At 39.7% G+C, this 15,000-nt stretch overlaps 3 protein-coding genes across 9 annotated transcripts in view; 2 read left to right on the plus strand and 1 right to left on the minus strand.

The window, feature by feature from the left end:
• LOC138024375 (tetratricopeptide repeat protein 28-like) overlaps nucleotides 1-10,176 on the plus strand; it is a 103,131-nt gene extending 92,955 nt beyond the window's left edge. For 4 of the 5 annotated variants that reach the window (XM_068871569.1, XM_068871567.1, XM_068871571.1 and 1 more), the window contains 2 exons: nucleotides 4,069-7,238; nucleotides 7,720-10,176. In XM_068871569.1, coding sequence (XP_068727670.1) covers nucleotides 4,069-7,238; nucleotides 7,720-7,739 — 3,190 coding nt within the window. In that variant the 3' untranslated portion in view covers nucleotides 7,740-10,176. Of the gene's footprint in view, nucleotides 1-1,014; nucleotides 2,363-4,068; nucleotides 7,239-7,719 lie in introns of those variants that run through there. The other variant, XM_068871570.1, reaches the window with a different exon arrangement.
• LOC138024398 (uncharacterized) overlaps nucleotides 1-15,000 on the minus strand; it is a 532,828-nt gene that overhangs the window by 98,966 nt on the left and 418,862 nt on the right. The gene's annotated exons all lie outside the window — the stretch shown is intronic.
• LOC138024384 (tetratricopeptide repeat protein 28-like) overlaps nucleotides 12,120-15,000 on the plus strand; it is a 21,519-nt gene continuing 18,638 nt past the window's right edge. The window contains exons 1-2 of one of the 3 annotated variants that reach the window (XM_068871581.1): nucleotides 12,120-12,200; nucleotides 13,410-13,916. The gene's annotated coding sequence lies outside the window, so the exon portion shown is untranslated. Of the gene's footprint in view, nucleotides 12,201-13,021; nucleotides 13,917-15,000 lie in introns of those variants that run through there. The other 2 variants (XM_068871582.1, XM_068871580.1) reach the window with 2 other exon arrangements.

A 15,000-nucleotide genomic window follows, 5' to 3' on the forward strand; every position in this document is an offset into this window, starting at 1 on the left:
GACAGTGTTCCCGGTTACACTTAACTGAATTCAAAAACAAACATGGCATCATATTTGTGTTCGATTTTATTTCTTGGACTCCAGATCATCGATAATTAATAAATATGCATTTTACTTCTATTCTAAAGCCGTATTTAGTCTAGACGTAAACAGAAAAAGCAAAAAAATAAACGTCTGTTAAAATGTGTGGGTGTGAAAATACTGCGAATGCCATCTCATGACACTGCCCCTTTAATGAAGTACTGTTTAAAAAACAAGCAGCTGTGTTTTATCGGGTTTCAGAACACGAGGAAAAGACAGGTGTTTTTAGACCCGATAAAGCAAAAGTTCAAATTGTGAGAAGAAGATACGGTTTAGCTCCATGTAAAGGCTACACCTTTTTTCGCAAAATTCACATAAAAAATGGAGGATGCGACTGATATTGAAAAAAACGCATTCAGAAAGCATCTTTACGTTTTTTAATAATAAACTCACACGATATAGGTATGACAAGTGAAATTCGCCATATAAAGCCTTAATTGATATGAAAGCTCATAACAACCACCGTGTCAGTGTTTTGAAACCATAATTGTTTGTCCTTGTTTGTTTACTAGTAGAGTTTCATTGGAACTTCAAAGTTTGTTGTCTGTTTTTTTTTTTTTTTTCAAAACTCAAGCTTCCAAATTGGTGGTCCTGCTTATACTTGGACTTTTAGGTATTAGCACACAAAAAAATAAGCCGGGCCTTAATACTATGCACGTGACATTTTATCGGTGTCTTGATAGGCTGTTAGGCTCATTAATTATCAATGAGTCAGCAGTAGACTAGCAACTATTGTGGCGTGAGTACGATGCTGTAGCAAGAAGCCCCTTTCAGGAAGGGGTTCCTTTCCAATAACTGAAAAAATAACTGAAACAATAATCTCTAGTAAAGTGGGCAACTGGGGGGAATATTCTGTGTGTGGTTGGTGAGTTGTGGTAAAGTCTTAACCAAAAGTTAGTGTTAGTCTGTAAAATGATTTTTTTTGTTCTTAAGAAACTGTTGTGGATCCAGAAAGGGGTAGTTCGAGGAACTAAAGAAAACCCCATGATGCAAAACGAAACACTGGTTCCATGAGGCAAACCCAAACAATCCAAAAGTAAAGAAAAGCTGCCTGTGACGCCATCAGGATCATAAAAATGGCTGAGAATATTCAGGGATAGAGCGCAACCGAGCAAGGGGGGTTCTAGTCCGGTGCTAGATCTCTACCCAATCCCCTCGTGCCGATTTAAGAACGGAAGAAGAAAAGACAGTATTATACTAAAGCCATGGACAAACTGATGCGACCAAACATTTTGTATCCCTACTACTTGATTAAGTTTGTTGGCTGTTTTTGAATTTCGAGTTTTAGTTTCACACAGAGTTTGTTTTATTTATTAACCCTATCTTGAGGTTAAGAGGCTGCTTTGTGGATTTCTCTTCCTTATTCTACAGACTAACCTAAAAGATTTTTTCGTGAAATTGATTGCTTAATGTGGTAGTAATATTTATTAAATTACCATAACTGAAAACTACACAAAGATGCCTTAACTAAAACAATTTCTTTGCCACTGGGGGCACATAGGGAGTCATTAATTTTTGTCTTTCAAGTTCCCCGTTTCCCTTTGTTCTCAAAGGGCACAATTCCCTTCTGCTTTCAGTATTTCTGGAATTCATTTTAGCAGAATTGAGGTTCATTGTCACTCTGAGTTCAATGTTAAGGGAAGACCATTGTGGCTAAAATTATCTTCTACTTTGTCAATTACTTTCTCACTGGTGGTTAATGGCATGACCACATACTCATAATAACGGCTGTAGTACTCAACAATGACCATAATGGAGTGGTCTTAAAAGATCTTCGACCAGGTCTTGCCAAGGGCATTCTGGCAATGCTCTTGGCTTCAATGGCTTTGCCGGATTTGGACGACGAACCAGGTGACACTTATATATTAGCAGGATTTGCAGAATTTTTCCACTGCCTTATCTCATACAAGGCCACCATACTTTACTGCTCAGATTTAGATTTTTTTCTGACAATGGCTTGCTTGGTAGTACAGTGCGGGTACATCTTTGGACTAGTTGCCCAATTACACACAGTTCACCTGCATCTGGTGCATAAGCCTTGCATTCCTCTAATCGACCAGTTTTGATTGCTTTTCTAAGAGCTTTCAACTCTTCATCTACTTCAGATGTTCCTCAACATCTGGTGTGATGATAGCCTCCCATGCAGACGTGATTAGGGCTTCGTCATACGTTCCTCCCCTACTAACATCTGCTGCTGGCCGTTGAACAGAAGAGGTTTTTCGTTTCAGCAGACGTTCGTGGGAGAACGGAAGTTGCAAAGATTAGTTCTACAGAGTTGAAGGTGAAAATCATTCTGCAAATCTAGTAAAAAACACATAGACGTCTTTTTAAATGAAAAATTATGAATAAAACCTTGATGGTGGAAGAGGATGTTCATAAGAATACATAAAGTTACCCAGTTCTTTTAATCTAATATCCGAAAATTTGATAGTTCTAATTCTTTGAAGATTGGGTCTGAGTGCGCGTCAAAAATTGACTAAGGAATTATTTTGATTGTACTTTTCGCCAAGAGGAAAGACTGCGAAGATTGGATTTGTACATGAACAATAATACAATAATGACTATAAGAATAAACTAAACAGTTGTACAGAGTTCTTCAACAAAATTTTTAAAAACAACTATACCTGAAATTAAATCCCAGATTCAGAGATTTTGTAAGCCAATTGAGAAATACAGGGTTTCCAAGAAAAATGTTAGTCAAGAAAGACCGTTCTACAATCTGTTCAATTCTTTGTAAGATGATGTCTTTTCCCTTGAGTATTAAACAGAATAAAGGATTAGTTTTCCCCAAGTTAAGTGGAAGTTTCTTTGCGTTGAACTAGGTAACCAAATAATTAGATGTAAGAGACTAGCATCGTTATATCAGCAATTGCAAATAAAATCAGGTGTGGTAGTTTGAATACATCACTAAAGTTATAAACATAGGATGAGAAAAATAAGGGAAAGAGAATGGACCTTTCCGGGGCGCGGGTGCCTATGTTAATGGCCGTTAAACCAAACAAATTTAATTACGCCAAAGTAATGGACCCTTTAGTATTCACGTTTATGAAGCAGAATTTTTTTTATCCACCGTAACAAAGGCCTTAAAATATAAATAAACACACACCTATGGCATATTCACTGTCATCAGCTTAAGATGACTTCTTGTACAGGTGAATCAGTAGTAAAGAGTTAGTAATACACAATGTGTTAGTGCGCTCGACTCCGGATCGAGTGGTTCGGGTTCGGGGCCTAGCCAGGGACATTGTGTTGTGTTCTTGGGAAAGACACTTTACTCTCACCATGCCTCTCTCCACCCAGGTGTATAAATGGGTACCGGCGTAATGCTGGGGGTGACCCTGCGATGGACTAGCATCCCATCCAGGGGGGAGTATAAATACTCTTAGTCGCTTCATGCTATGGAAACCGGAGATAAACGCCGGCCTGATGGGCCTTCCTAGGCTCGTAACAGAGACTTTACCTTTAATACGCAATGTAGAGAAAAAAAAGCTTAGTGTAATGTATACTGTGATGATGTGGTGTAATGTAAATGTGATGTAATTTATTTAAGCTACTTACAAGACCGTTATAGATAATTACTTTCCAGAGCAACTTTGAGAATCCAGGGGCCATTTGGAGCAGTCTGTATGTCATAAAAAGTGATTGACCACCAGCTTTAAACAGTGGTATCACAATTTTGATGTGATCAGGAAAATATGATGAAAAAAAGACAACAGTATTACTTTGGCGGAGTTATGTCTGATGTGGGACAAATTTATTCCATTTTAATACGTCTATTTTGTGCGGTCAATTCTGTGTTTAAAAATTCATTTTAAATCAAACAAAGGGCTCAACAAAAGAAGTAAAGAGTTTGACGTCAACAGCAGAAAACTGTCTTTGTTAGACTCATAATGACATGCAGTCTCTTTGATGTTGGTTTGGCTATGTACCTGCAGAATTTGTGGTCAGTGCATTGAACTTCTCATTCTTTCTTCTGTATTTTTCAAGGTGCGCCCTCTCTTTCAAAGACAACCTTCCTTGTTCTCAAGAGTTCTTGTATTCAAGAATGGCGGACGAAAAGATGAACGTTTTTGAGCAGCATATACAAGAGCTTAGCGGTGCACGAAGAGAGGGAAACAGAAAAGGGGAGGGTATTGCATATTTGAATTTAGGCGATTATTATTATGGCTTGGCTCATTTTGAACAGGCCAAGAGGGATTACAGAGAAGCATTAAGGATTTTTAAGGAAATAGGTTACAGTGCTGGAAAGGGAAAAGCCTGTGGCAATCTCGGCATCGCTTATCACAGTCTGAGCAATTTTAAAAAGGCCAAAAAGTACTTCAAGAAACAACTAAGTATTGCAAAGCAAGTAAGGGATCGGGACCAGGAGGGCAATGCCAATTGTAATCTCGGCAACGCTTATTGGAATCTGGGCAATTTCAAGCGAGCTTTAGAATATCATGAACAACATCTTAAAATTGCAAAAGAAGTAGGGGATAGGGCCAAGGAGGGCGAAGCCAAAGGTAATCTCGGCAACACTTATGCAAGGTTGGGCAATTTTAAGCAAGCCATAGTGTACCACAAACAAGCTCTTAGTATTTCGAAAGAAGTAGACAATAGGGCCGGGGAGAGAGCAACCTATGCCAATCTCGGCAACGTTAATCGCAGTCTGGGCAATTTTAAGGAAGCCATAGAGTATCACAAGCAACATCTTAGCATTGTAAAAGAAGTAGGGGATAGGGCAGGGGAGGGCAAAGCCAATTGTAATCTCGGCGAGGATTATGGCAGTCTGGGCAATTTTAAGCAAGCCATTGTGTACCAAAAACAGGCTCTTACTATTTTTAAAGAAGTAGGGGATAGGGCCGGGGAGGGCATTGCCAATGGTAGTCTCGGCAGCGCCTATCACAATCTGGGAAATTTTAAGCAAGCCATAGTGTACTACAAACAACATCTCACTATTGCAAAAGAAGTAGGCGATAGGGCTGGGGAGGGAATGGCCATTGGTAATCTGGGGAATGCTTATCGCAGTTTGGGTAATTGTAAGCAAGCCTTGGAGTACCACAAAGAAGATCTTAGTATTGCGAAAGAAGTAGGCGCTAGGGCCGGGGAGGGCACTGCCTGTTGTAATCTAGGGATCACTTATCACAACCTGGGCAATTTTAAGGAAGCCATAGACTACCAGAAACAATGTCTTAGTATTACAAAAGAAGTAGGGGATAGGGCCGGGGAGGGAAGGGCCTATGGGAATCTCGGCGTCGCGTATGGCAGTCTGGGCATGTTTAATCAAGCCATCGAGTATTTCAAACATTGTCTTAGTATTGCAAAAGAAGTAGGGGACTGGGCCAGAGAGGGTACAACCTATGGTAATCTCGGCAGCGCTTATGGCAGTCTGGGCAATTTTGAGCAAGCCATAGAGTATCTCAAACAACATCTTAGTATTGCAAAAGAAGTAGGGGACAGGGCCACGGAGGGTACAGCCTATGGTAATCTCGGCAGCACTTACCGCATTCTGGGCAATTTTGAGCAAGCCATAAAGTATATCAAACAAAATCTTAGTATTGCAAAAGAAGTAGAAGATAGGGCCGGAGAGGGATTGGCCTATCTTAATCTCGGCTATATTTATTGCAGCAGAGGTGACGTTGAAAATGCTATTCTCTTTTACGAACAAGGTCTTAATATTGCCAAGGAAACAGAGGACCCAGTTAAGGAGGGAATGGCTTGTTATAACCTTGGTTTTGTTCATGAATTTTCAGGCTCGTTGTGCAAAGCTCTTAATTTTTATCGTCAAAGCATAAAAAATTTCAGTGAAACAAGGCGTCTTCTTCAGTTCGAATATGCATGGAAAATAAGCTTCCGTGACACATATCAGATTGCGTACACAGCTCTGTGGAGAGCACTTTTAAAGAATGGAGAGGTTGATGAGGCTTTGTATATTGCAGAACAAGGACGAGCACAGACTTTCTCAGACATTTTGAAGGCGAAATTTGGCGTTGATAAAAAGCCTCCCTCTGCAGTTAATACAAGGAAGGAAACTATCTCTGCTGTATTAGAATATCTACCTACACAAACAGTTTTCACAGCACTTGATGGAAACAAGATCAGTTTCTGGTTACTGGGAAGTGGTAGCGGGATAATCTTTAGGCAAAAGGAAATAAAAAAATTAAGTGCCAATTCACTGTTGCAAACCACTTTGAAACAAATGAACGTGGGAGCTGCTGTTCAATGCGAGAATCGCACTCTTGACAAAGTACACAGCGACTTTTTTTTCAGTAGGGAAGCTGTTGCAAAGACCTTTCAGTCTTTGAGCCTCTCCGATAATAACTCTTTGCAGCCTTTGTATGATGTTTTAATCAGTCCTATTGAAGACTTGCTCCAGGGTGATGACTTAATCTTTGTTCCTGATGGACCATTTTGCTTGGCTCCTTATTCTGCATTGAGCGACTCTGTCAGGATCCGTACTGTTCCCTCGTTGACCGCTTTAAAACTGATCGCAAGTGCACCTGACAACTTCTACAGTAAGAGTGAAGCTCTTCTTGTGGGCGATCCGTGGTTAAAGGAAGTCACTGACGAAAATGGTGAACCTATTGCTGAACAGTTGCCATGCGCGATAAAAGAGGTGGAGATGATTGGAGAACTTCTGCAGACTGCTCCTCTTACTGGAATAAATGCAACGAAAGCTGAGGTCCTGAAAAGAATAAAGTCAGCAGCTTTAGTTCACATTGCAGCACATGGAGATCCAAGATTTGGAGAAATTGCTTTGACCCCAAATCCTCAACGCACATCCCAGGTTCCCGAAAAGGAAGATTTTATGTTATCAGTGAGTGATGTTCATGCAGTTGGTCTTCGGGCAAGACTGGTTGTTCTGAGCTCTTGTCACAGTGGTCAGGGAGAGGTCAATTCTGAGGGTGTGGTGGGAATAGCCAGAGCTTTCCTGTGTGCTGGTGCCCGGTCTGTTCTGGTGTCACTCTGGGCAATCGATGATGAGGCAACCTTGCTGTTCATGAAAAGTTTCTATCGACACTTGGCAGATAGAAAAAGTGCAAGTTTAGCTCTTCATTATGCCATGAAATCTCTTCGGGAGACGGAGAAGTATTCCGCCATTAAATACTGGGCACCATTTGTGCTTATTGGCGATGATGTCACGCTTGAATTTGGGCACCAGAAGCTCCGAAAGAATGGTAAGTGCTTTTAGATTATTAGTTTACTTACTGAAAAGAATTACATTATACAGGTTTTTAGTCAGCAAGTTGTCAAGAGAAAGACTTAAGTTGTTCACAGAGAAATGGTTTCAAAATAGGTCGCCAATGTAGTTCATTTACGAACTGCTCTGGCTAGCCACTGAAGTAGATGCTGATTGCATTCACCAGGTCAGGTCCTTTCCTTTCTGCAGATAACTGTTTGAACCGTGCAATGCACTGAAACGAAATCACTAATTGCCGGTTACCTGTGTAAAGTGAAGTAAGATATTGAGGGCTTATAGTCTAAATTTCACAGTGACACTTCTTTGAATAGGAAGTGATGCTATGAACTAAACACATGCGTGCACAAACGGTTTTATTGATGAAAGTAATGGTCTTTATTCATTTATCACTCGGAATGAAAATGCTAATCACCATTTAACCCGCTATTTTTTTCTCTTTTCTTTCTTACCTTTTACAGAAACGGCGTCCAAAACTTGAGAAAAGTACTTGTTGTACTCTGATGCGTCAATAAGTCATTTTCTTTACTTCAACTGTATGAGTTACTGAAAACATTTAAGCATTCAAACGTCATCAGCGGTCAAGGAAGGCAAAAGATATATAAATGTTGGTTAAAAGTATGTTTGTAGACTTAGTTTACTGGTGACATTTATTCATCTTAAGCTCCGCATACGAACTTTCCATTTGAGGCAAAGAGAGAGTTTCGAGGAAGAGTCATTTTTCATTCCTTTAACTGAATAGCAAGAGTCAATGCTATCAGGTTTTTTTCTAAAGCCAAAATTTAAAGTTCTAGTCTTCTAATTAGTAGGCGCTTTAAGTTTAAGGACTTTAGGATCTTTTTGTGAAAAAAGGTGCGGAAAAAAGCCCATAGACAAAGAAATGGCGAGTTTTTCATGGGTCCAATGGCGGGTTTACCCGGTGCATGTACTTTGACAGCCGATGAACGACCTATTCATGGGAATGAAAATCGGTCCGATTCAAAGAATTCAAAAAAACATTTTTTTAAGTCGGGCCGACACTCAGAGAGAAACCGCCATGTCTTTCAAAGGGTATGCAAGTGGGTAATGCATACAAATACTAAAGATATTAAAGCGTTTAAAATGCGGGATACTAAAAGAACAACGGGGAGATCATTGCAGGAAAAATTGCACGTTTTACACAATTTACACGATACGATTTATCGTCCCGACAAAACCGGCCGACAAATTGTACCGTGTAAACCGGTCTTAAAATGTAAATTCTATGGGATTTTTTTGTAGTATGACCGGGAAAACCGTGAACACCTAAAATATGTTAGGAATGCTTATTGTTTTTAAGCCAATCATGTTTGAGGACTTCACACGCCCAAACCGCAAACTGAATAACCTTTGTTAGTAGTAGATAATACAGATATTCGAAACAGCGCCACATGTATGTTGAAAGGAACAATTGCTTCGGAGTGCCACTGATCGGCAAAAGGACAAATACAAGCACTGTTCTCTTTGCTTCGCTCATTCTGAATCTTCTTTGAATGTTCAAAATGTTTGTGTCTTTGAAGTAGATTTGAAAGCAACAATTGCTTCGGAGTGCCACTGATCGGCAAAAGGACAAATACAAGCACTGTTCTGTTTCTTTATAAGTAGTCTCATAGCGTAAACGACCAGAATTAGCTCAAATTTAATCCATTACCCGGAAAATCTAACACAGTTCTTGCTGCGCAAACAACTGTAAATAAACAGTCTGCGGTCGAACGGGTGATTGGACAGAAATGACATTCCTGACATATTTCAGGTGTTTGCGGTTTTCCCAGTCGCACTTTAAGGGTCAACACTCACCGGGCCATCCCTCAAAATGACATTGGACATTTCGTAACTATTACACGGCCCAATATCCCATCTTAATATGACAAGTTTACCGCTGTAAAAAGAATGACAACAGGCAGAATTAGAGCTTTTGTTCAACAAGAAATAACGTTTCTAAGCAAATCCGGTCTGATCTACAGTATTTAGGTGAAAAAAAAACTTTAATGACGGTTTACCTCTCAGTTGTTTTGCTGGGTACCACTATGTCAATACTCTAAAAATTCAATTTCCCGGGAGCTTGTGTCGTTAGTCTAATAGATATCAACAACTGCAATGAAAAGCCGTTGATCTGGGTTCAACTCTTTGCTTCGCTCATTCTGAATCTTCTTTGAATGTTCAAAATGTTTGTGTCTTTGAAGTAGATTTGAAGTCTGAAGTAGATTGTACATCGTGTAAGTTGAATTAAAACGGGAAATGTCAGTTTCAGGGACGGGCATGAGTGTTCATCCGCTTTAAGGGGGCCAACGCAAAATTTAAAAAATGACCAACTTTTTGAGCAAGTTTCTAGAAGCTAAAAAACTAGGAAAGTAGATATTTACTATACATAGGTTTTAAGTCTCAAGAAATTGCTAGAAAAAGGTTCCAGAATCAAACAAATTGGAAACGATAGAAACGTGGATTTTCTAAGATATTGCCACCAGAGGGGCAAGGCAAAACATTTTTAAAGGGGCGATTTCTGAAGCAAATTTCTAGAAAAACAAAAGCTACGAAATGAAAATTACCTGATCTCGTAATTAGTCTGCATTGAAAGTTTAATGACTATTAAAAATTATCTTGGGCAAACTTCTTGATTTGAGGGATTTAGCTGGGCAATTTATGGAAACTTCCAGAAGTTAAAAACTAGGAAATAAGAGTGTTGCTTTATCTGTTAATTAATATTCATTGAGAGGTTAAGGACTATAAATATTTCATTCTTTAGTCTTAGACCTTTCGATGCAAACTAGTTAAAAGATAATGCATAGATTACTTAGTAGGAAACTCCTTACTCCAAACGGGCGGTGTAATGAACTAGCATACTCAAATACAAGATGATATAGTCATAGTCTAGTTAATTGTAAATAAACATACGAAACCTCTAATGTGGTTTACTTACAGATAATTGCGAGGAGAAGAATTACATTGTCCATTTTATTGTCCGTCGATGCAGTCGTCGCAAATGGCAACTTGAGCACACATTTGCTACCGTACACGCGTCTTTATAGCAAAGAATTTTATTGACTTTTCAAACAAGCAGTCAACAGATTCTCTACCACTAGTAGTTATTTGTTTTGGGAAATGGACTATGGGCACTTTTCATTTAACCGAGAGAGAGAGTTTAAGCAAGGCTTGAACCAGCGACCTTGCAAAATAATGACGCCATATTGGCTGTGGGGCAAACGCGGCTAAAATTACAGTAAATGTATGGGATTCTGGTCGACTTGGAACCGCTGTAACGCCGCTGCAAAGAGGCGGATTTCCATAGTGAAATAGTGAGTCTTTCAAAAGACATTTACACTCAGATTATTTTCATGAAATATAAAGAAGAGATTCAGGCTACAACGATCACACATGCGAAGATTTCTAATTCGAATTTACGGACGTCGTACCTTCCTTTATGGCCTTATTTTCTGTTGAATGAACCGATATCAATAAAACGTTTTTAAAGTAGTGGCAAAAATTGGAAATGTGCCTCTTTTTTGCTTGTTGCCAAGCAACTAGTGCACTTATCTCAGTCCGTGGGGGGACCCCTGGACATAGGTTTGGATTTTGACTTCCAGTGACTCCTCGTCCTTCCCTCTCCCTCGGGAATTATGGCGTGAAGTCTTGGCCCCAGGGTGGGGATGTTTGATATTTTTGTCAGGGGAATGGCACCTAAATACATTTGGTTATTTGTGTCTTGAAAGCAGTATGAACAGGGCTGTTTCAGCTGTTTTGAACTGGTGGCATAAAACAACTGCTTCTCACTGTCAATATCTAAATTTGTTCCGTTAATAGCCAAGGACAGTTTACCATGACATAGAAATAATATTGTAATTGGACTTCTGAAGCTTGAAATACTAGATTTGCTCATATAATTTTGTTTGCCTCAGAATACACAGAACATTAAAGTAAATGACAAAACGTGACACCTTTTTATCAATAGTGAACTATACAAGAATGACGATACGTAAAGGAACATTATTTGCCCATGCATGGTTGGAACATTTGATCTGATTTCACCCATTTTTTGCTAGGGTGGGAATTTTGTCCAAAGTAAAATGTGCCACATATGCCAGGGCTTCCTCCCCACCACACCCGCTCCTTCCTTCCTGGAGCTTAACATTAATAGGGTGCTTAAGAGATCAGTCAATTAGATAGGATTGTTGTTATGGCATGGGTGGGCTCCCCAGCACAGTAACAAATGAGTCTATTTTTAGAATACCCGTTCCCGCGAAAATCAGTTGTCATATCCCTAAAAAAACATGGCAGAAGCCGGCACGCGTGACATGGCTTCTTTTGATTGGTTGAAATTGGCAGCCCTTTGTTTGTTTCGCACGCAAAGTGTATCTAAAAATAAGTACATTTGTGACTGTGCAGGGGCAAGGCCGCAAAGTGATAGATCAACACTCTTATCTAATTTACTCTTGGGAATATAAAAGGCTATAAACTCGTTGCTAGCCATCACAAACAGCACCAATGTTGACACTATGACTGGGATTTTAAAACTCTTCTTTCTTTGCGTTTATCCCGGAAGTCGGTTCAGGAATCAGACCTGCACAAGCCCGGAAATGATGCCACAACAAGTTGCAAAATTGTTGAGACACTTTCATTAAAAACACCTTTTCTAGCTTCCAATGCCCGCTGTATCTAGAACTTAAACCTTTCCCACTTCCTCTCCCCTCTCCCCCTTTCAATGTTGACTGCTTAAGTTTCCAACATTTCTTTGTCTTGCTAGCAACACTGATAAGGCGGGGAGGGGGGCTGCAGTGTGAGCGATAATACGAAAATTAATAATGTCCCAAGAAGGTGAAGTGTCTCCACTATTTTTGCAACTTTTTGCAGCTCCCAAATTGTCCCAGGACTGGAAATGGTCGAAATCGGACCACAAATGATCCCCAGACCGGTGCAGTAATACATGCAGGTAAAACAGTCTCTTTGGTTAAACGGGTAGAACTCAGAGATGTGCTGCGGTGCAGTGAAAGTGACGCCATCTTGGATTCACCTTCAGCCGCGGTGGCATTGGAAACGTTTTTCTATTGAGTTACTCGAGCTTAAGGTGGCTGAAGATAGTTTTTTGATACCTATGTTTCATGTACCTTTTTTTTTTCCATCGTTACCTTTTCTAGCATACATTCCTCATAAAAGACTAAAACTATCACAACACTTTGTTCAATTATGAAGAAAAATAGGACAGATAGCGTGAACATTGAGCAAATATAATGATTGCTGCATTGAAGCCATGTTTATTTTTCTGCAATCCTTGTGTGCGCGCTGCTGTGCGTTAAGCAAGAGCGCGCGCGAAAACTGTGTTTTGAATGGGAAAAGTGTATCAAAAACTGTGTTCATCCACCTTAAGAAAAGACGACGGCTACGGCAACTAAAACGCCACAAAGAACCAATATTATTGGTTAAAAAGCCGGGAAAATACTCGAGCTGCACGTACCACACAAATTTGACCCATACTTTACTTTACTTTAATTTATTCGCCACAATTCATGGAGTGGCAGGGGAGAGGAACAGAATTTTTCGTCCCAATTGACACCTAACCTCTATATCCATAGATCAGGCCACAACACCGGGAACTCCATGCCCTACTCTTCTCGAATAGTGTGTGGGTTCTTTAACGTCCCACAGATTTTATGTATACCCAAGGGTTGTGAGGCGGGACCTCCGGCTTATAGTCCTTATCCGAGAAGACTTGAAAGTCTGACCATTTGCAGATGGCGTTACAAAGGCAGCACTTTCTCCTCAGTTATTTAAAGACCCTGAGTGTTGGTCCGGCCGGACTTGAACTCACGAACTCCTGCGTGACAGCCCGGTGCTCAACCAACTGAGCCACCGGTGCGCGATAAATGAGTTTCGTTCCGGCATCATCATCTTCATTGTACGCAAGGCGTAATGCGATTGTTTTTAACATAATGCATTGTATCCGTGTTTCTGGCGGTTGTGATGGATTTTGTGAGCAGTTTGAAAGGTCTGTCGAAGATGTATAATTAGCCTTTCCAAACCCTTGGAAAAACATCCGTTTCAACGACCACTGGTCCTTCTCGCCTTATCTTATGAATATATGACTCATGCGGTGGCAGCTCCGATTACATATGATTACATATTTTTTTCTCTTTTAATGTAGTTTAATAGCCCTGCAGTTAACCAAGAACCCTGGACAGGAATATCGAGACACTCATAATTCCTGGTTCACATCTAAAAAACTACCATTAGTGCTTGAATTAAAACACTATAGGGAGCACCAGACATTTTTGAGCCGCAGAAGGATACCGGAAATAAACATTTCTCATGTTAAAACAGTAGTGTCTTATAGATTATTTTCCAAGCTTCTCTAATAGTCTAATAGTGAAAAGATATTAGGCAATACAACAGCGATCTTCCAATGGAAAATAGGGTGCTTCGTTTTCGAGTTGTGAGTGCTTCGCTTTCTAGTTTTGAGTGCTTTGTTTTCGTCTTAGGGTCCTTCGTTTTCGATCTTTTGGGGGCTTCCTGCTTAGTTCCTTGTTTTCGATACTACCCATTCAGTTGTGGCTGACGCACGCACGCAAAAACTCCACCGCTTATTCCTAAACTTATTTGCAGTGGTGTTCATTATTCCTGCTCAAATGCTTGTAAAGAGGAACATTGCAAGGTAATTAGTAATATTAGCTTGGTACAAGGGTGTAATAAATAATTATTTCTTTGTTGTTTGATCGATCTATACTACCCTCTATTCGTTCCTTTGTACATCGAGAAAGTAAGGAAATGATGTACCTTGAGTTTTTACAAAATGGAGATAGTTTTAGTTTTCTTATCGGCTGAAATTCAAAAAGGAGGGATTTACGAAGCAAATGATGAGTCAGAATGAGAAAGAATTCGTGACAAAAAAATGTCTGTCGAGCATACAGAATTTAAGTTACAAACAACAAACTCAGATAAATCATGAAAAGCTGTTGGTTGAACAGGTTCAAAAAAAAAACCAAATTCCAGTTCATTTTCATCTTCTTCAGTTTGCCGTTTGCCCTGTCTCCTTTAATTTGTATTTGATGCTTTATTCCGTGTTGATCAGCTTCATTAATTTGCACAGTTTGTTCGACTATCAAATGACCTCTTCTATATTCCTGTTATTTTGGCTACTTCTGTTGAATTTTGCCGTTTTCCGTTCCAGATCTACTCAGATTTGTGTTACTCGGAAAGTTTTCCTACAAGATAATGTTTCACCGAGAGACTTGATAATGGAATAGCCACGTAAAATTAAAATGTCAGAGTCACGAAGCCATTCCTTGACCTCACTCGAAACTTTTGCTTTTGGAAAACATCCGTTTCGACCAACACTGGTCCTTCTCGCCTTATCCTAGGAATATATGACTCATTCGATGGCAGCTTCGATTACATATGATTACATATTTTTTCTCTTTTAATGTAGTTTAATAGCCCTGAAGTTAACCAAGAACCCTAGACAAAAATGTTAAGACATTTTAACTTCTTTGTCCCACATCTAAAAAACTATTGTTGCATGATATTAATGATAATGATATTAGGGAGCACAAGACATTTTTGAGCCACACAAGGAGACCGTAAGTGAAAATTTCTCATGCTCATGCCTATAAGTTTCTTATAGGTTTTTTAACCAAGCTTCTCTAATGGTGAAAAGATACTAGGCAATACAAATGTCAAGGCAAATTAAAAGGAAAAACTGAACAAATTGCGACCTGTTGGACCCCACAGTTTTCATG

Source organism: Montipora capricornis, chromosome 11 (assembly GCF_036669925.1).
Source record: "Montipora capricornis isolate CH-2021 chromosome 11, ASM3666992v2, whole genome shotgun sequence".
Classification (NCBI taxonomy): domain Eukaryota; kingdom Metazoa; phylum Cnidaria; class Anthozoa; order Scleractinia; family Acroporidae; genus Montipora; species Montipora capricornis.